This window comes from Siniperca chuatsi, linkage group LG19 (genome assembly GCF_020085105.1).
Source record: "Siniperca chuatsi isolate FFG_IHB_CAS linkage group LG19, ASM2008510v1, whole genome shotgun sequence".
NCBI classification, from domain to species: Eukaryota; Metazoa; Chordata; class Actinopteri; order Centrarchiformes; family Sinipercidae; genus Siniperca; species Siniperca chuatsi.
This window is the reverse complement of record NC_058060.1, coordinates 5,284,271-5,306,447: the sequence shown is the minus strand read 5'-3', so window position 1 is coordinate 5,306,447 and position 22,177 is coordinate 5,284,271. Positions and strand designations below refer to the sequence as shown.

The 22,177-nt window shown below is 39.1% G+C and overlaps 1 protein-coding gene across 16 annotated transcripts in view; it reads left to right on the top strand.

The window, feature by feature from the left end:
* The window catches only part of LOC122866573 (microtubule-associated protein 4), a 162,511-nt gene extending 146,518 nt beyond the window's left edge, over positions 1–15,993 (top strand). For 10 of the 16 annotated variants that reach the window (XM_044176381.1, XM_044176376.1, XM_044176379.1 and 7 more), the window contains 7 exons: positions 22–317; positions 3,137–3,193; positions 5,051–5,143; positions 6,085–6,166; positions 6,940–7,052; positions 9,613–9,805; positions 10,084–15,993. In XM_044176381.1, the coding sequence (XP_044032316.1) occupies positions 22–317; positions 3,137–3,193; positions 5,051–5,143; positions 6,085–6,166; positions 6,940–7,052; positions 9,613–9,805; positions 10,084–10,091 (842 nt within the window). In that variant the 3' untranslated portion in view covers positions 10,092–15,993. Of the gene's footprint in view, positions 1–21; positions 318–3,136; positions 3,194–4,605; positions 4,979–5,050; positions 5,144–6,084; positions 6,167–6,939; positions 7,053–9,612; positions 9,806–10,083 lie in introns of those variants that run through there. The other 6 variants (XM_044176375.1, XM_044176378.1, XM_044176380.1 and 3 more) reach the window with 6 other exon arrangements.
* The last annotated feature ends 6,184 nt before the right edge of the window (positions 15,994–22,177 follow it).

The window sequence follows — 22,177 nt, the reverse complement described above, 5'->3', positions numbered from 1 at the left end:
CACTTTAAACTCTCCCTCCAGCCGACTCTACCAAGCCCAAGACCACCACCACCACCCGCAGCTCTGCTTCCACCACTGCTGCCTCTCGCACCCAAACCAAAGCAGCAAAACCGGCCACACCATCTTCCACCGCTGGCACAGTACCAGAAAAGAAGCCCCCAGTGCCCCGCGCCTCCCGGGCCATTTCCTCAACCACAACCACCACCACCTCCAGGACCACAGCTCGACCTGGCACAGCACTGGCCCCCAACATCCGTAACGCCCGCTCTAAGATCGGCTCTACAGACAACATGAAGCACCAGCCTGGAGGAGGGAAGGTAGGTCCTACTGTGGCTTCATCAGCAGCTTTCATACCTCTAGACAGGTGTTTTGCTTTTAATTCATGTATTTTCTGACACTGGCCACCACTCAACTAACAGGCAATGTAGCTACAAGGCCTATTTAACATGTGACACTGGCTTCTTGTGATTCCTCACTAAAAAACAGCAGAGAGGAAGCCTGTTCTCTTAAAGAGCCTCAGCTGTTTAAATGATATTTTGGGTTATTTAAACATGGGTCTTATTTTTGTATTTTTGACATTTATTTCTATCGGTTATTCAATTAAATCTTTCAGTTCATTTTTATTCATATAGTGCCAAATCATAACAGAAGTTATCTCATTGCACTTTTCCTATAGAGCAGGTCTAGACTGTACTCTTTATAATATTATTTACAGAGAACCAATAATTCCCACCAAGAGCAAGCAGTTTGACGACAGTGGCATGGAAAAACTTAGTTTTAAGAGGCAGAAACCTTGAGCAGAACCAGACTTAGGGTGGGTGGTGGATTGAGAGAGAGAGAGCGAAAGAATACAGTAGCACTATGCAAATTCCACCTAAAATAATAATGTAATGGTAGTGGTAATATTAATAAAGTAATAATAATAATAGGAATGATAGTGATAGGAATAATAATGATAATAATAGTAATAAGACTAATAATAACAATTGTAGTAGCAGTTGTGAAGGTAGGAACATGGGGGCAGCAGGTGGCCCACAATCACAGATCTAGACTCTGCAGCTCCGGAAGTAGAAATACCTGTTGAAAGCGATAGAAGGAGAGAGGAAAGAGACGAGAAATCACAAAACTATGGGAGAGAGTTATGTTGAGTTAGTAACATGTATGAATGGGATAAAAAAAATGCATACAGATGGAGAGGGAGAGGTGCATCATGGGAAGTCTCCCTGCAGTCTAGGCCTATAGCAGCATAACTAAGGGATGGCTCAGGACTCACCTGAGCCAGCCTTAACTATAAGCTTTATCAAAGAGGAGTCTTAAGCCTACTCTTAAATGTGGAGATGGTGTCTGCCTCCCAAACCCAAACTGGGATCTGATTCCACAGGAGAGGAGTTTGATAGCTGAAGGCTCTGGCTCCCATTCTACTTTTGGAGACTCTAGGAACCACAAGTACTGTGCATTCTGTGAGCACATTGTTCTAGTGGGGTTAGAAGGTACTATAAATTCTTTAAGGTACAATGGTGCCTGACCATTTAGAGCTTTGTAGGTGAGGAGAAGGATTTTAAATTCTGTTCTGGATTTTACAGGGAGCCAGTGCAGAGAAGATAAATTCGGAGAAATATGATCTCTTTTTCTAGTTCTTGTCAGTACACGTGCCACAGCGTTCTGGATCAACTGGAGACTCTTAAGGGACTTATTCGGGTAATTTTGAGACAGGATGTGCCTTATTTTTGCAATATTACGTAGGTGAAAGAAGGCAGTCCTTGAAGTTTGTTTTATGTGGGAGTTAAAGGACAAATCCTGATCAAAGATAACTCTGTGGTTCCTTAGGTGCTGGAGGCCAGGGCAATGCCATCTAGAGTAACTATATCTTTCGATAATGTATCTTGGAGGTGTTTGGGGCCAAGTACAATAACTTTGGTTTTTTTAGAGTTTAACATCAGAAAATTGCAAGTCATCCAGGTTATTATGTTCTTAAGGCATGCTTGAAGTTTAGCTAACTGATTAGTTTCATCCAGCTTGATCGATAGATATAAATGGGTATCATCCGCATAACAATGAAAGTATATGGAGTGTTTCCTAATAATATTGCCTAAAGGAAGCATATTTAAGGTGAATAGAATTGGTCCAAGCACAGAATCTTGCGGAAGTCTGTGACTAACTTTGGTGTGCTTGGAGGATTCATCATTAACATGTACAAACTGAGATCAATCTGATAGATAGTATTTAAACCAGTTTAGTGCGGTTCCTTTAATGCCAATTGAATGTTCCAGTCTCTGTAATAGGATGTGATGGTCAGTGGTGTCGCATGCAGCACTAAGGTTATGATAGCAATATACTCACCAATGTCAGGCTCGTAGCTACTATTGCAACACAGTCTCGGACGGCAAATAGTCCCGAAATTTAATCTATATGATTCATGTACATGGACACGAATTTTCCATATTTTTCTTGACAAATTGACATATTTTTCTTTCAAACTAATGTATTTCGATTGGAAGTATCTTTCATGCCTGCACCATATGTTTTTTTTTTTTTTCAGTCAATATAGCAATAATAAATATGCAACATTTGGTTAGACTTTCAAAATAAAGCTTGCTGAGAAACATTTCAGATGACAGTCGCAGTTTGGTTAGGTTTAGGCACTAAAACTACTTGTTAAGGTTTAGAAAAAGACCATGGTTTGGGTTATAATAAATACTTCCTTAAAACAATCAACACTGATTAATTTGGTTAAGTTTAGGCACCAAAACTACTTGGTTTGGGTTAGAACAAATAGGCTACTTTCTTAAAACAATCAACATTGACTATTGGACTTGGGTTCGATTCCTGTGTGAAAGTCCTGCGTTTGAACCATCCATCCACCCCAACTTCTTTTCAATGTGGACTTTGTCACTCTTTATACAACGTTCATCCTTATTAGTTTGAAAGTTGTGCTGAGTGTCATGAAAAAAATGGAAAATGCATGTCCATGGACACAAATTTTCATGTAGTTCTCCCCTATCTCAATCCCATTTTCTCTTTCTACTTTTCATCCTCCACCCTCATACATAATTCTTTGCACTTCCTGCACTGCCTCCTCTTCCTGTGTGTTGTTATGAGGTGTTGTTGTTGACCCGGGGTGGGCTTATCTCCCCAGGTGTCATCTGCCTCTGAGAGCAGGGGCGTCGCCTCCAAAGAAACGAGCCAGGGCAAAGTGAGTTCCCTCTCCATCCTCCCTTTCCACCACCATCCACCATCACCACATACTCTAACTCCCACTTCTCTTTTCTGTTTATACATAATTTGCTATTTTCTTTTCACCACCTCTCATATTTTTTATTTGTTTATTTGAGGGCACAAAGCCAGGCTTTTGGGTAATATAAGCACCTACTGTATCTTTTACTGTTACATTTCACATTTTCAAACACAAGTACAGAGTTTCAAACCCATTTATTCACTCGTCTTATATTATGATATAGTTATCATAGCCATTCTCAACATGGATTCAGACAGAAATACATATAATTATAATTACATGAGCCATAAATTATTTCTGTCCCCTTATTTTGTTCTGACAGAGGAGCCTGTTCTCTTGGTTAATTAGCATCCTGGTTAGAGAGCCATGATGGTAATTAACCTTGACCTAGGTTGTAGTTTCTCTTGACTGCTGACTTGGAATTCGCTCCTGAGTGTTGGCATTACCTTGAGCTTTGATATTAGAAAGCAAAGAAAGATGACTTAGTATTACTACCTAATGTCATCATCACTCTACATTCTAGCTTGGTTTCACTTAATTTATCAGATCTCAGCAGTGGCTATTTAGGATAGCCATTGGTTCCGTTAATCTTGTAATGTAAAATGGCTCAATTTGAAGCAGCTTTTCTACCCTACTTCCAGGGTACCAGTGCTCTAGAAAGCATAAAATCTCTATTCAAAGCATAAAACATACAAAAAACTCATATGGTCTATAAGGTATATTTTCCTTTAAAATCTATTATCTGCATGTAATGGGTTTAAGGGCACATGTCCAAATTCTGAATGCATAAAATGATTCTTTCAGTGCATGACATATCCTGAAGTAGTAAACAGCTAGCAGCAGTGTCTCACTTAAATGAAAATCAGTCAACCCTCTCACAACCCTCTCTCAACACTAATTTACTGTATTATACTGTAAGTCTTCACTCCATATAACAATTTATGATGCTGGTACAAAAGCACTGGCCCACTACTAGAGTCCCCCAGCAGTGGTGCTTCCCCATCAAGCACAACTGGCAGTGTTCATCAGTGGGAAGCAGGTGAGGGATCATGTCCTTGTCGCTGCAGTAGCAACTCCTGCTGGTTGGTCTTTTGCTTGTGTAAAAGGGTCTGGGATCATGGAGGATATTATTACTGTCATGGTACTGTGCTGGAGCCCACAGCTGATAAAGCTGTGACAATGTGGAGTGAGTGGGAAGATATGCAATGAGTTTTACTACAATTGTAACAGCTAACTTGGAGGTTTGGTTTGTAAGCTCATTATACTACAGTATTAATGTTGGTTTTGTCAATTGTCAATCTGTGTCAATAACATTTTTATGTTGTGCTGCATGTGTGTGCTCATTAAAATTGATTCTGTGTGGCATTCAGTAGCTTCTGCATTCCTTTTCTCCAGACTTGGGTGAAACAGCATTTGAACACCCTCCAGTCCCTTTGGATGTCTGTCACTGTCACAATTCAAATAGCAACACAAGCAAGATTTACCATTTCAGACAGCTTAACTGCCCAGCAGTTGAGATCAAGCGCACCAAAAATAGTTAAGATATTTGTAGCCATGTTCCATTTTGCCCAGGTGAACCTAGCTCCATCCTTCTGTCCTTTCCTTTCTAACCCTACCTGTGATGGTGACTTCTCCACCACTCTTTTCTTTGTTATCCTCTTGTCTTCTGTTATCTTTTCTTTTCCTCTTATGTTCTCTTTTATTCTCTTCTTTTCTCCTCTCCTCTCTTTTCACTTCCTCTTGTGTCATCCTCTCCCCTCCCTTGCTCTGCTCTGCTCTCCTCTCCCCTCTTGCTGCTATGCTGTGTCCATATAGGTTCAAATAGTCTCCAAAAAGGTGGACTTCAGCCACATCACTTCACGCTTGGGCTCCAAGGACAATATGAAGCATTTTCCTGGTGGAGGGAATGTAAGTACTGCCTGGCCCACAACCAGAGCCCATATGCATCGGCCAATTAGTCAGACAAATTCGACTTGATGAAATGGCTAGAAGGAACAACAGAGCAAAGATGAAATATTGTGTTTTCATCTATTTTTCACTCCTAAAAATGGAAACTTATCAAATAAAAATAGAGTCCTCAGTCCTTATCGGTGCCAGCATGAGTAAGTTGTGCAGTATATGAAAAGTGTCAGCCTTTAAAAAAGGTCAAGTCAAGCTACAGTACTTAAGGCCACCAACACTTAGTGCTGCTCTCGGGTTGGACCTTTGGAAGTCAAGGGAATTATTGGACAGCATGCTAGCAAGCCTGATGTACCAGCCCTTCCCCAGAACCCGCTTCACAGTCCCTTGCTTCCTTAAATTCTTCCTGTGTTGTCCTGCCCTGTCACTAACTTACTAAACAAATAATAAAGTCAAGCAAACAAACACCACTGGCCTCTGATTGTCTCTGTCTCTGTTAAGATTGTCTAGTTCTGTGAGCAGTACCGCAGAGAGGTAAATTTGGGATCAAATCTGGGATTCTTCTTTTGATGTCTGGCATTTTTTCAGCACATGTCTAAAATTATTTTTCTACACATCGAAATCTATGTTCACTTCAAAAATTATAGGCTGGAATCAAGTCTTTGCAATATGTCTGAATTCTTAACGATCAGCAGCATCACATTGTAATGGAAGCAGCATGATCATGAAGTTGCAATCTGAATTTGTCTTGTTTTTTGCCATTGCATAATTGCCACAATATGGAGAACAGTTTGTGTTCCACCACTTGATTTGGCTCCTAGTCTTTTGGAGAGCACTGCTCATCCTGATGAAGAAGAAATAGCCCTTAAAAATGAAACTATCAAGGGGCCCATATCCCTGTAAAATGTTTTAAACACTCATGATAAAAAGGCCTGTGTGTCATTTGACAGGTGCAGATACTCAACAAGAAGGTGGATCTGAGTAAGGTGACGTCAAAGTGCGGCTCCAAGGACAACATCAAGCACAAGCCTGGTGAGCTGGAAAAAAACTTATTAGCTGATCCATCACTTTATTTAATACATGGTGCTCAAAAGTCTTGTCCATGTACACTGATTTGCCAGTTATACTAGCTGCACCTAGCTAGAACTAATGCAGTCTAATACCACAGTCCTGCAATAAATCCTACTTTCATGAGGGTTATAATGTTCTAGAGAGGTTTTGATTCAACTTTTTAAACCCCATTTATATCAGTGAGGTTAGACTAAATATTAGAAATACTTTTCAAGTATAATGCAATGCAGTGTATTGCAGGGCAGTTGGATTAGACTGCATTAGTTTTAGCTAGGTGTAACTATAAATTGGCAATTAAGTGTATATGCATTTGTATATAGTGGATCCATAATATATACTACATATTAAATGTTTAAAAATCCCTCTCAAATTTTGTAGTGACCATGTCACATTGGAATACAGAGCTATTAAATCAGACTTTCTTTCGTGTGAATATTTTAAGCATCAAACTTAAACAGGGTCTTAAAAATAATTGGGAAATGGTGGGACACCTTTGTTGCTTACAGTAAGCATGATAGGTTTGTTTTATTAAGTGTATTGATTTGGATAGCATTATCACTGGTGTCAAAAGCCATACTCATCTCTAGCAACAGCATTTATAATAATATATATGAACACAAGATTAGCTGGTTTACAGTAAAGAAGGCCGTTTAGAAGCTGTAGCTGTTTTGCACATGCTGTGTCCATGCATGCATGTGTATGATCATCAGACTGATTATCCATGTGTGCTGCAGGTGGTGGCGACGTGAAGATTGAGTCCCACAAAGTGAGCTTTAGGGAAAAGGCTCAGTCCAAAGTGGGCTCCGTGGACAATGTGAGTCATTTACCTGGTGGAGGAAACATCAAGGTGAGATTATCACACATGAAGACATCTTTTAGTCTGTGTACACACTGTTACTTTATGAGCCAGCCAATCACAAATGAAGATCAGGATCAGGAAGAAGAGAATCAGGTTTTGCATGACTCACTTTCATTATTATATTCATAAAATGCAACTGAGCAATGTGTCCAGATAAAAGCAGACCATTGCGGTGTTATTTACTCCCTCCTATAAATATAAAACATGTACGGCTGCACATCTACTCACATTTAATCTAGTTTCTGATTGTGGGTTTCTCACAATATTTCTACAATGGTTGCTTGTATGTTACTGAGAAGTCTACAGTGTTTTTGTAAGCATATGACCAATTGCCCAGAATGAGAGACAGATTTCACTCTCGGATCCCAAGCCTGAAAAAGTTTTTAAGAGCATCTGGTCTTAAATAAAGTAATAGCTCAGCACTTCAGAGAACAACTTAGGGAGGATTGTAGGATTTAGTGGCATCGAGCGATGAAATTGCAGTTTGCAACCATTTGAATACCGCTCGGATCATCCTCCCGTTCCAAGCGTATAGGAGAAACTACGGTGGCCGCGAAAAACGCAAAAGGCCTTATTTAGAGCCAGTGATTGTTTTGTCCGTTCTGGGCTAGTGTAGAAACATGTCGGTGCAACATAGCGACCTCCGTGGAAGAGATATAAACGGCTTATTCTAAGGTAATGGTAACACAATTATTCTTATTTTCAGGCGACTATACACTAATGAAAACATACTTATGAAAATTATATTCCATTTCTGCCAATACCTCCTCTTTAACGTTACATAAAAATACTAAACATTTCAAAAAGGATTTAAGATACATAATTATGGGTTGGATTATTATGTGGGATGGGCTTGCGAACTACTACGAACTAGAAAGAAAAGACATTTTTGACAAATTGATCAGAAATATTGTCACCGGTTCCCTCAGCCTATGGCAGCCCATCTGTGTTTCATGATGACTGCATGATCTCATCCTTCACTCACATTCTCATCTTCACACACTATTTTGCACGCCCATCTGCACCCTCCAACTGAAGACGCATAATCATAAGGACAGCTAAAAATAGCATTCGTTTGATAAGTTTTGATAAGTGTTAACTGAAGTCTATTTTTAAAAATGATTTGTAGAGCTTTGAAACATGCTCTTTATACCAACAACAAAACAGTTATTTTGCTGCTCTTATTTGTATTTGTTTTTGTTGGAAAGACTGTATACCATGCATACAATATCTATTTTGTATTCTAGAACTGTGTAGGCTTAAATAAACAATGCCCCACACCTTTTCTCATGATGTGTTACTATCAAGAGTCTCCAACTGATGGGTGTCTTTAGATGTTTAGCAGTTGTGCTTTTTTAGCTTTTTAAACTACAAGGCTGGCAATATATTCTTTGTATATCTATTATATCTATATTATTTTTGCTGTCAACAAATTCCATGAAAAAACCTAACCAACTACACTAACAAGTATTGTGTGTGTATCCAAAGCCTAATATATATTATTCCTCTGTGCCATAGAGCTCCATTGTTGTCTAAAAACTATTTAAAACACATCAATTAGCCACACTGTTGCACTAGGTGACATGTTCCTTCGTTACCATGAACACATACTGTAGTGTATTTTGACTCAATCCCACATACACTGTCCTGCTGCCCCAAATCCAATGGTTCCTTCCTTCAGTAGGAACCAATGGGCTTGAAGATGAGTGCCACAGATAGGATAGGGAAGTCGGAAAGTACTAATAGACAGACTAACATATTGTTGGTTTGGGTCCTTTCATGGGATTTGTTGACAGTAAGAAAAATCTAGAATATTGCCAGCCTTGTCCTTTAAGCCTGCCTGATAAATCTACTGATTGAAACATGATTTTATAAAGTCAGTACAAGTGATGAGAAGCATTTAGGGTGTTTCAATCTACACAGCTGTAACTCAGACTTTTTTACTTCTGCAGGAGTGTTCTTACAGTTTGTTGAACTGTGCGTAAAGTATAAAGCCATTCAGGCCTCTTTGATTGTGTATTTACATGCTTTCTCCTGGGTTTTGTTCTGATAAGTTTATGTTTTGTTGTTATCTGCTATGAGAAGTGGCAACTCTTGAGGTCCTTTTACATTTAATTTGTTCAAGGTAGAATAATATCATTTCAGCATTTTTACAGATATGTATATGAGATCATGCAGAAGGTTTTACAGTTCTGGAAAAATATAATTAATATAATCAACACATTTTACATTTTGCATCTGCTTTTTTTGATAGGATGTGCTTGAATTTACAATTTGTTTTCTATCATTGAATTCATTAGGCATATTCAGTTATTCAGTTTTAATGTTATATACTCCAGTTATTTTTTCCATCTCCCTCCACCTTAGACTGGCCTTGCCAGATTTTTACAATCACAAACTGTCTACCTGAATTGTTTGTAAATAACTACATACAGAACTATATTCTGTCTTTCACAAAAGACAACAAATGTAGTTATATGAGATTTGGAGCCAGGTTGTTTCATCCCCACACCCACCCACTGACACGCACTACACTATGTGTTTCTAGGCTGAGGGTGCCCAGGAGACAACAGAGGGTAATGGGACTCCTTTGAGTGGCACAGCTGCCCCAGCCCCAGGCTTCGAGCCAGGGCAGGCAGGGAGCCCTGCTGCCCAGGAGAATGGGCTGAAGGAGGGAGCTCCCTGTGGTAGTGAGGCCCTCCGGGAGCCCCAGGCTTTGGACTCCCGCATCCCAGAGACAAGTAAGTTTGGGTGTGTGCCTCATCTGCTGTCAGTGCAGGGTTTGATTCCCATGTAGCAAACACGGGAGGAGGAGATGTACGGGAAAAGCCAATGATGCCCAGTGGTAACAGTGTGTGGGAGTTTACTTTTATTCCTTAACTAAGATCAAATTGTTCATCATTAAAGTCTTTTTGACTGCACTGAGTGTAAATCTGTATCTCTGTTTGTACTGTATTCATGATGTCTGCAGTCCAAAGCACCTGATCACACCATCATCCTTTGACTTCTTATCTTGCAGGCATCTAATTCTGCTATCCCTCTGCCCTCCTCATCTCAATCCCCCACAACATCACCACCTCCCCCGCCCCACCTTCTCCTATCTCCTATCTTACCTCAATCCCATTTTCTTTGCCCCTTTCTTTCCAACCTTTCTGCTGCAGATTGAGTTTTTCAAGCTCAACTTCCGCGAGAATGCTCGCTCTCGTGCTGACCATGGCGCCGACATCATCACCTGGCCAGCCCCCCAGGACAACAACAGTTCCCACCCACACAGTTCCTCCTATTCTCTACACCAAAACCACCAGCACCACCTGACTCCTCGCAGTGTCTCCCTCATTGAATCATTGCCTCCATCTAGCTCTGAAAACCCCTTTTATCTTATATATGTCATTACAAATGTTTGAATCATCCAATAGTTCTGCCACTCCAGTATCAACTTCATGTTATCATGCCTCTTCTCTCACATCTGAGCTCATCATCATGCACCATCGTTGCCATCCCTACCCTCCTATATTTGGCTGAAGTGACTGTAGACTAAGCTTGGTGGGAATCTGTGTGGAGGGAAATGAGGCGCTTTTCTCACATATTTGGTTGGGCCTTCTCCAAGCTGGCTGACCTGGAATCAATCACTTTGATCCTCTTTACCCACAGCCTGGTGGTGGTCTCTGACCCTGCATCTCATCTCCGCACACCAAATAACAGCACCGTTCACTTCATTGGTCAAATGAACAGCGTGGAAACCCTCTCAGACTCACCTATGGCTTCTGTCACACACATAGCTTCTCATTTCCTTGTGAGTTTAGGGGCCATTGTTCCCAAAAACCACTTACTCTCTGCTTCAATAACATCGTAGTAATTCATTGTACATCTCATCTGCTTCATCGTTTCCTCTCTCTTCACTATCACTTACCATAAACAAGCTGACAAACAAAAAAGCTAGACAACAAGTAGGCTGTTTGAACCCTTTTAGGATGTTTAACGCTTATTCTCTGTGTTTGTGATGATGTGTTTGAGTGACAAAATTGTGTAAAAATTAGCTTTGGTGTTCTGTTCGGATCTTATTTCTGTCTTTCTCAAGTTTTCTTATTTCTTTCTTCTCTTTCTTGATTTTAAAACAAGGTTTTATTTATTTATTGTACGTGTCTTCCTGTACAAGCAATACAGTGGGCGGTCTTTTTTTCCGATAGCACTCAGAACAATCTTGGAAACACGCACAGGTTCTTGTAAACCAAGGCACACAGTGAAGAAGGAGATGATATTCAGAATGAAGAAGAAAGTGAGGAATGAGCTGTTGCTACAAGGGTGAAAAAGAAGCATTTGAGGTGTGTTTTACATTTATGGCAAAATAGCAAAAGACATGTTGAAACCTGAAAGTATTTTAAATGCAATAGAGGGAGTTTGCTAAAGTAGAGAAGCTTTAACCGAGCCTGCAGTCCAGAGGGAGATGAGAAAGATGTTTAAATGCTGTGGATAGGAAACGTCTCTGAAGTCAAAGGAGCTGTGTATCTCGTATGTGCCTCCTGTCCTTCTTACGTGAAAACTGCAATAAATGAGGATGAAGGATGAAGCAGGCTCACACTGAAAACTGCTCAGAGAAAAATAAAATCATAGTTGACAAAACAGACATATAACACTAGGGGCAACCTAGTATTGCTGTTTTAAGGGAATTCTGTAAATCAAGCTGTCCTAGTAGTTGTGTGTAGTCATGGTTGTTGTCACATTTCAGGTGTTTCTATGAGGGTTATGGTAGCATGTTTGGCAGTTGATTAAAGCTTCAGCTGAATACAAAAACAGATCTAATATGTGTTGGGCACTTTCTTGTTAGAGTATTGGCAGTGGAACATAATGTGGCTTCTCTTATAGCAATCTATTCAACTGTTGCCTCCAATTGCCTTTATAATGCATAGCCAGATTACATAATATCATGCCCAGAGCTGAAAGCCTATGTGCAGTATGACTCAAAGTGTTGTGGTTTGGTATCATATGTGCATCTCTGGGGCAGTCCTAGACAGTTGATGTGTTGTTACTCAAATGATTTTTTAGTGCAGATGGGCAGGAAGATCTGGTTTCTGATGGTTGTTGTTTCACCTCTTCCAGTTTCATGATTTAATTCTACCACTCTAAACTAGGAGCAGATTTGTATACAGTGGCTCCAAACTCCATGGCTCAAACATACAGAGATGGACTACTCATGGATTGGTATTTTTAACAATTTTTCAGATTTTTTAGTAGTATTTTATTTCAGTATTTCAGCTAGGAAATCATTGGCCTAGTGAAGTTGATTCTGCTCATTAATCACTTGTCAACCATCACTGTATCACTTCCTCACTCAGTTTTAAGAATAGTGTTATAACAAGGGCTGGGTATCTCTGGAATTTTTCAATATCAGTTTTGCTACTGATATGAAACATACTTTTGTGGACATCTTAAACTTGCATTTTTTTTTTTAACACAAAATAGACATCGCCATATGAAGTTGTTATGGCGAACATGTTAGCAAACAGCCTATTACCTATTTACACGTCCAGCAGACAGAGCAACATTAGCATTTATTTGGAGTCATGTTTCTGTCCACCTTGTGAATGTGTTAATCAAATAATAATAGGTGAAGATCATGAATCTGGCCAAACATTTGATGCCAACCTTTGGTTTGACTTTTCGATGCTATGGACACATTTCAGTTGATACAAGTAAAGTATCAAAGTTCAATCACCAGCACTAGTTATAACATACAGTATATCTAGTAAAACAGGATAAAACAACTTCCAGTCTTGATTGAAAGAATTGTAATGAAGATGTTGTTGCATACAACATCTTGATTGCAATTCTTTCATTTCATCTGAGTAAAGATTAAAAATGAAGAAAATTCAGTGAAAAGCAAGCAGGATGATGGCAAATGCCCTGGCAGAAATTTAACAATTGTATCTTCTTTTTGTTTCATTTTCAGGTCTTCAGGTTATTTTTAAATTTTAAGACCAAAGCTCTATTGACTGCACCCTAGAGACAACATCAAACTACAAAAACACTCCTGAGTTTTTCTATTCAAGTTGTCACTTTAGTAATGATTTGTAAAGAAGCTTTGACAGAACTAAATTGCACCTTAATGCTTTAAAGCTCAAAGAGGGCTCAATGTCATGGAGTGGTGGTATTTAATTACCAATTAAAATACCCCTCTATGAACAAGTGATCCTAAATGACTTAATTATGAATTACCTTTTGCATGATGACATGAATAGAGCAATAAACTGAATTACAGTACCCTCATTTTTTCTCTATTTTTCATCATAAAACACAGTTCAATTCAGAATCATTATTTTTGTTTTATATTGGATTCCCTTTAAACTTAATATAAGAAAATAAAGATCCAGTTGCTTTTTTTTTTAATAAAAATGGGCAATACTTTCAATTAATGTCTTCTGAAAGTGGTAATGTTTCACATGCAGATGTTGGAATGCTTTTCTGCCAGTTGAGGGTTGAGTAAGAGAATCAAATAGTTGAATTGCTTTGTTTGTACCACAGCTATCACATAGCTAAATTTGTCCTTGTGCCTGTCCACAGCCAAGTTTTAGCTTTGCTTATACCCCAGAGTTTTTACTTACCACCACTTATGAAATTGCACACAGATGTATATAGATATTTTGTTGTTGATGCACTCTTTATGGCCCTAAAAAAAGAACAAAACACAGTACAGCAACAACATCAGGGGGGTTTAGTGGGTGGGGAGATTCATGGTTTGTTCAAAACAGCTTTTATGTCCAGTGTTTTATCATGGCTATTATTCTGATTATTAGTATGACAAATTGAAAAGGTCTGCCTTTTTCATTAGAAAGGGGCCACTGAAGTGAAAGAATGTCTATTGAGATATATTGTACTTAAGATGCAACACTTTTGTATATGTATTTATCATTATGTTCCTGTAACCTCATGGTGGTTGTACTCTCATAGTTGAAAGGATTATACTTTTGATTTGTGACAGCCAGTTTCACCAACTGTGTGCTGGAGTTTCAAGGGTGTGCACAACAATATTTGAACCCAATACAACACTTCGAAAGTCTTTAAAGGGACAGTTCACCCCAAAATCAAAACTACATATTTTTCCTCTTACCTGTAGTGCTATTTATCTATCTAGATTGTTTTGGTGTGAGTTGCCGAGTTTTGGAGATATCGGCCCTAGAGATGTCTGCCTTTTTTGAATATAATGGAACTATATGGCACTCAGCTCACACCAAAACAATAGTTTTGATTTTGGGGTGAACTGTCCCTTTAACATCTCATAAAATCTGATTTTATTTAAGCACTCTAACAGCAGCATTTATAAATGTTGAACTGTTGAAAAATAATAATTTGTAGTGCACAATTATGCCAACACACAGTTAAGTCTTGCCTGCAAGCGCAGTCTAGAGATGAGAATAATGTTCTGACTAGCTGGTAAACATTTCATTCAGATCACAGTGACCTCTGCAGGTTCATATGTTAAAAGAACAAAGCTGAATGGGACTGAAGCTAATGCACCTGAAACACATGATGCTATATATCACAGTGGGCACAGGGGATTTCTTGTTCAAGCAGGCAGTAAGGCTCTGTTCAAACTGCAGGCAAATCATATTTGTATGTCAAATCAGCTCTTTAAGACAGACTGTCCACACTGTTATGTGCAAGTGATCAGATCGGATAAATGAGATTCCAATCGGATTTCTACAAATGCGTCTCAGTCCGGACACTCTGACCACTCAAATCGGATTTCAAAGTGTCAAACGCAATACACAACGTCAACGTCAAATCCAGAGTGCCGGAAGTGCTTCAGAGCCATGATTGCACAAGCCCCCAGGAAGTGTGGCAGGTTTTGAAGCCAATTTGACAAATTTTCCAAACCGTGTAATTACAGTGTCCAGGTCTGTCACATGATGCACACTGGCCCAAAAATACTTTTCCCCATAGACTTACATTACTGTAAAATGGTGGTTCAATTGTTTTGATTGTCACAAGCTGCGAAAAATGACTTGTTTCACTATCAGAATTTGATCCATTTGTTCCGTTAACGTTTGGAAAGTCTAGAAGAGCCATATGATTAAATAATTTTATCCCCATTCAAGTTAGCAGAGGGCTAAAGAGGAAGTTAGTCGGCTCGGCCGGCAGATTCTCTAGTGCACTTGCTCTATGGGCTGCACAATGCGGAAGCATATGCCGAAGATCTGGTTAATTTTATACCACCACTGAACAGCTTTCATAGGAATGAACGGAGCCCCGCCTCCAACGCTGAATCCATTTCTCTTTATACAACCATGTGACTGCAGCACAGAACATCGTAATGTATACCAGCCTCCTCTGTAACTGAGTTTCTCTGGTGCGACGGAGGAGTTATGCAACGCGACTTGAGAGCGCGATAGTTTGGAGGACGAGATGATGGATCTCCATTTCTCATGCTTCCATGTTGGAAAGCCAGCGTACAGTACGTAGTTACTGACGCCTACGTTGTTACCACAAACAAGTGTGATTTGCCTGCAGTCTGAACAAAGCGTTAGTGTAGAGCTCAATGTATAGGCCTGTAAATTGGCGAGTAATGCATATCAAAACATATTGGCTGCTACTTATGGCACTCAAAAAGCAGCAACCTGCCCTGGAGAGTCACACATCTCTAAAACATCCTTGTCTAAGGCTAAGAAGACTAACTTTAGTTTTCAGGTTTGGCTTGTGTAATAAATGCTCTTCAGTAATGTATCCAAGGAGCATTGTAGAGCTTCATCTACCACAATGGCACACAAACCAGACATGCAAGTGTAACACTAGCTAACAAACACCTACTGTACATACAGAGCATGCTGAAAAACAACAGTGGGATGTGTTAGGTAGACTACTTATGTCATTTGCAGAACCTTCTTGTTGTTTTTTGTGTTTTTATTTTAATTTTTTTCCCCCTATTAATTTTAATTTTATTTTTTGGTTTGGAAAAAAGTGTTTATTGTGATTACTTGTTAATTAGTGATGTGATTGTTGAACATGAAATAAAATGGACTAAAACTCTCATTTGTGTTTAACTTGTTTGTTTGTTTCTTTGTTTCAGAAATGTCAAACGACTACACAGTTGTTTTCAATCGGCTGATTTCAGGCTAACGTTGGGCAGAGCTAACTCCATATACTATATTTAAAAGAACGATGAAGGTGTAAATTGTTCCGCCTTAACAGGTGTGACAAAATTAAGAGAAGAGTCAGAGTGATGTCAATCAATTACAGTCTGCCTGAGAGAATGTTTAATTAGCCCATAAGTGAAAACATGTGTGAGTGTACCATATGTGTGTCGGGGCTTTGATGCGAGACCATGTAACTTTTGAAAGAAGAAAGAAGAAAATTAAAAACCATTACTTAATTCAGACACAGCCTTACTTGGGCTGATATGGCCATGTAACTATGAGTCATTTTGCCGACTTTTCTCTACATATGCTACTCTTACACTTTGTTTTTTCCTATTTTATACAGTCTGTTGTTTTTACACTACGCATGTCACTGATTTACTGGTTTTATCACAAAAGTACAAAGAGTAACATATCTTAACAGATGTGTTTTTTCTGCCTTGCCTTTTTTTACAGCAGATATTTTATTGTCATTGAAGAGAAGCAAAGGTGTAACTAATAACATTAATGATGGCTTATTCCACTGTCTCAAAACCGGACACCTAGATGGAATGCAGCCATAAATATGGTTATTTGTTGCACCTGTGCTTTTCCTGCTATTACATATTAAATGTCTGAAAAATGTCTATTATGACTTCCTCATCAGGTTACCATTTTCTCAGCTCAAGGTTAAGGTTCTTTATTTGTCACATACACAGAGATATAACATGCAGTAAAATGAAGGGGATGCTCTGTTATTGTGCAAGAATATCAAAGGGATCAAAAAACAATAAAATCAGTAATAGAGTAAAATAAAATAAAATTACTAGTGCAAGATGAAACTGTTTATACACAAATCTTAAAGTTAGGTAAAAACTATATATACATACAAATCTTACCAGTTACCAGAATCTACCAGTATTTACAGCTAAAGTGACCTGGTCTGCAATTGAAAGTGGCAGAAACAGTGTGTGCAGTATTTCAAAAGTGTTTGTGTGTGTGGACGTTTTCGTTAAAGTGAAGTGTGTGTGTTGAGGATCCGGATGGCCTGAGGATAGAAACTCTCCTTCAGTCCTGCGATGAAGAAGATGTGGTCTGCTCAAGTAGTACCGTGTACCGGCTTTGGCAAGGCAGGGTTGGACGTCCAGCTCCGCCCACATCCAGAACTTCAGACGCTTGCCAATGTCATATGTATTTACTGCATTTACAACACCTGTGAACTGAACGATTTCGTTCTAGCATGTATTTTAGAGGTCTGCATTGCCGTTATAAACAGCTATTAGGCAGTCAACAATGTAAGCGTTAGTCTATATGACCCTAAGTCATTAAACTGGACATCAACATCATTAACATTTCTGCAATATTTAACATAATTGTGCAATATTCTCTGTTTATACTGCTGTGCAATATACTCTTTTTAGTTTAAAATTCTTTATTTATTGATATTTATTCATACTTCTATTACTGCTGTGCAATATCCCCTGTCTCATTATAATCTTAATAAGCTTAACTTGACAGTTCATGCACTATTACTTTATACTGTATTATTATCTTCAACCGGTAAACCCACTTTGTACTTCACACTTATTTTAAATTTATACTTATATCTACTTGGTACTTAATTTATTTTCTGACCTGTATTATAGTGTATTATATTTTTTGCTTAGTACTTCTATTCCTGTGTGCACTGACGTGATAGTGAGCTGCTGTAACAAAAGAGTTGTCCCTCGGGTATCAATAAAGTATTTCTGATTCTGATTTCTGTAAAGTGAAATTCTATTCACCATTTTAAAACCAAGCATGTTCTTTTTAATTTACACAAATGTTGTCACGAATAAAACTAAAATAATATCAATCACTACAATTATATCAGACAAAACCGAGTCAAATGAATTTGTATTTTGCCATACACACACATCATTATTCCGTCCAGATAAACGAAGAGTAGGCCTAAATGTCACCTCCCAGAATACTCTTTTCCTCAACTGCTTAAGCACATTGTCTGAAACACTGTTACAATTCTCAAAGCATTAAGTGCAATCACCACAGCTATGAGGGTACTTTTGTGTCTATATCATAAGTTCAAACAGAATAGGTTTGAGAGTAAAACTATCGACACTAGAATCCAAAAATGTTTTATTGCAAGTAAAATAAATTTGTGATTAAAAATGTATTCATGCAAATCCAAAAGATTTGCTTTTGAAATGAAAGGTTTTGCTTTTGAAACCAAAAGCTTTGCTTTTGAAACCGAACGTATTGCTTGATGTTGAGCTGACTCTCGTGGGCGGGACCTACACTGAAAGATGTAAGACACATTCCTATTGGCCAGCCACAATCGGAGTGACAGCTTGGCAACATCCACTGTTAGTAGACAGGAGACAGAGTTTTGAAGTCCATGGAGAAGAAGGTGCAGGAGTGGAGAAGACAGAAAATCAGTGCACAGGTATGTTTACACATAACTTCCGTCTCAGTAATAGTAAGAATGTTATGTTTGAACTGGTGCACGTAGATTGTTTTTGTTTACCGATCTGTGATATTGTAATGGGTTAAAAAAAACATTTTGTCAGCCTGTAGCTGCTAGCTTAGCTCAAAAAGCTAGTCACTCCCCACATGCCCAGGCTGCCTATTAGCCTGCATGACATTTTGCATGTATGTAGTAGTTAACTATCAATGATCTAACATTAGATAATGTTATATTTGTGATGTGCTGTATTATTTTATCAGTCTGTAGCCAGCTTAACATTAGGTAATGTTGGTTACTTTCTTGTCTTAGGTATCATGCTAGCTGAGCAGTCTGGGTTTCTATTCACCTGTTTTTATGCGCATTTTCGATTTTAATAATAGCGGCAGACCTGTGATCTGTCAGATCTGTGTGGAGCGATGAGAAGACTGTAACCTTCTTCACATTAATACATGAAACAAGCATAAATGTTATATTTCCATCGTGTTTTCTACAGTTTTTTCACCGTTTGATTAGCACACACTCAATTACATCTTGTTGCGCCCTCTTATTCTGCAGTGGTATAATGACAACATAGATGTATAATAAGAACTGGATACGGCGCCGCCACTCAGCCTTGCTTCCAATTTTTTCCAGTGGCCAACCATGGTAATGCAATGGTAAAATACCCATGTGGCCTAAAAAGCATTTTCCCCATAGGCCATCATTATAAAAGAAATGTCTGTAAAACTGTTAACAGGACATCTCAAACTGCAAACAAAGTCAATTATGACTGTTTCTATTATGATTTTTTGATCCATGGAGGTTTTATATTTGTAAAACTTTCCTCGAGCCGAGAAAAGCGATTTAAACATCCATGACGTCATCACAATGTAAAGTCTATGGGCTGAGCGGGAACTCGTGGTCAGGGCCAGCAGGAGAAACACTACTGCGCATATTCAATGGGCCACATACCCCAGAAGTAAACCTGGAAGCTAGAAAACTTTTTTGGGGTATGTGCCAAGCGAGCAATTCTCACTGGAATGAATAGGCGCCATCTTTGGGTCTGGTATTCAGTTCTAATAATACATCCATGAATGGCACTCAACTGGAGAATTGGAGCCATTTACTGCTTATCTCAATGAACCAACTCTTAATAATCACATTACAGTAGTGGGTGGAAACAAGGATTCATTCACATTTTCTTTTGAAGATTTTTGGGCCACCAACTGAAATTACCTTTGGGAATATCGGTTTATGTTTACTTAGCTTTATAAATATGGGAATGTGTAGTGACATGGTATTATTGATGTTACTGGTGGTGAAAGTGGCTCAAATACATAGCTGATGTGAGGTATAACAGCCTTTTCCACCTAATGATGATACTTTGTACACATTTGGTCATGGTGTTGTCGTTGTGGGAGACAAAATATGACCTGTTTTCCAGTATTGTACAGCCTGTGCATGACTGGAAGCAATTGTTGACATTTGTGCTTTGCTCTGTATGATCACATTACAATGTTATGCACCTTAATATAATATATATTATAAATATATCATGCATTATGATTTTAAAAATGATACACACATTCAGATAACATTATGCTTTGGAGCATATTTCAAACAAACAAACAAAAACATTCACACTGCTGCTTTCACATTCTAACTATACACATCTTAGCACATGACATTTAGCATTAACTGTTTACTGTAACATTGTAACCCCATGGTTGCATGAATTCAATCAGTATTTTTACAGGTACACTGTGACAAACTAAACTGGACAAGTGCAAATTTCAGCCTGTTGGTGGCACTAGATGGTTCACTATGTCATTAAGATTTTAAATTTTCATGGGAATCCATTCCATGAAAGGTATCCTAAGAGCTAATCCATTAGTGTGGTAACAAATGCCAAGTCTATTTTGTAAAAAAAATCCTCACTTTATTAGTGCCTCCACTAATAAAGGCTTGAGGTTATGACCTCATGGTTGACTTATCGTAGTTAAGCTTGATCTCTTAGTCTTCCTAATCTCCTCACATAGAAATTGTGCTTGGTACATTGAATTTGGATTCACCTTGGTGTACTGGTACAGCGGAATTGCTATGGAGAGCAGGTGGATGGGCAGACATCATCTGAACCATTGCCACAGTCATACTCATTGTCACACACCCACTGAGAGGTGATGCAGCGCCCCCATGCATAGGAAAACTCCACAAGGTGTGAGTGGGCAATCCACACCCTCACACTGCCACACACCATGCTCACACAAACTGGACACAAAAAGGCAAAGAATCCCCTCTGACTTCAATTTTGATTATTATAGAAAAAAATTCTGGAATATACTTCCATAAGCTTTTCGACTGACTGACCAGTTCTGGCAGTGTTGAATAATGGTAGTTCCAGGTCGAAACATGGAGCCCTCCTACTCTCATAGACACTAAGTGGGAACTACACAGCTGTCCCCTGTAGAACAGAAATCTATTCTTAGAGCTTTGCCAGTTGTAAGGCAAGGAAGTTTGTCCTGAGGGTGGCGCAAGAAGAGAGAACATGGGCTCATTAAAATCAAGAGACCTGAGGGCAGAATGACGGCAAAGCTCATGGTGTGTTCAAAACTGTCATGGTTCCGCTAATCTCCACTTGACTCTCCCGCTCTCCCTGCTGCACACCTGAGGCACATCTACAATCAAGACTCTGCAGCTCTACACTTCAGTCTTTGCCAGATCATCTTGGTCATGCCTTTTGGACTTACTAATGCCCCTGCTGTTTTCCAAGACTTTCTTGAATCACTTTGTCTTCGTTTACCTGGATGATATTCTCATTTTCTCCCGGTCCAAGTCTGATCATGTCTCCCATGTTCGCCTGGTGTTGCAGAGGCTGCTGGAAAACAAGCTCTTTGTAAAAGCGGAAAAGTGCGAATTCAGTTTATTTTATTTATTATATAGCGCCAATTCATAACAAACGTTATCTCATTGCACTTTTCCTATAGAGCAGGTCTAGACCGTACTCTTTATAATATTAATTACAGAGACCCAACAATTCCCACCATGAGCAAGCATTTGGCGACAGTGGCAAGGAAAAACTTCCTTTAAGAGGGCAGAAACCTTGGACAGAACCAGACTCAATGGTGGGCGGCCATCCACCGCTGCCGTGTTAGGTTTTGAGAGAGAGAGAGAGAGAGAGAGAGAGGAGGGGTTTGGGGGAGTGGGGGTGGGGAGAGAGGGAGGCACAATGCAAAGACCACGTAGAATTTTTTATTTTTTTTAAATAGCATAATAGTAATTATAGTGTTAATATTAATAAATTAGTAATAATAGGAATGACAGCTATGGGAAAATAATGTCAGCATCAGTAACGGAGCCAATAACAACAACTGTAGTAGCAGTTGTCGAGCAGGAAGACGGGGGCAGCAGGCGGCCCACAACCACAGACCCAGACCGCGCAGCTCCGGAGGCAGAAATACCTGCTGAAAACGACAGAAGGAGAGAGGAGAGAAAAGAGAAAGCACAGAACTACGGGAGAGAGAAGATGTTGAGTTAATAACATGCAGTAATGGGATAAAAATGCA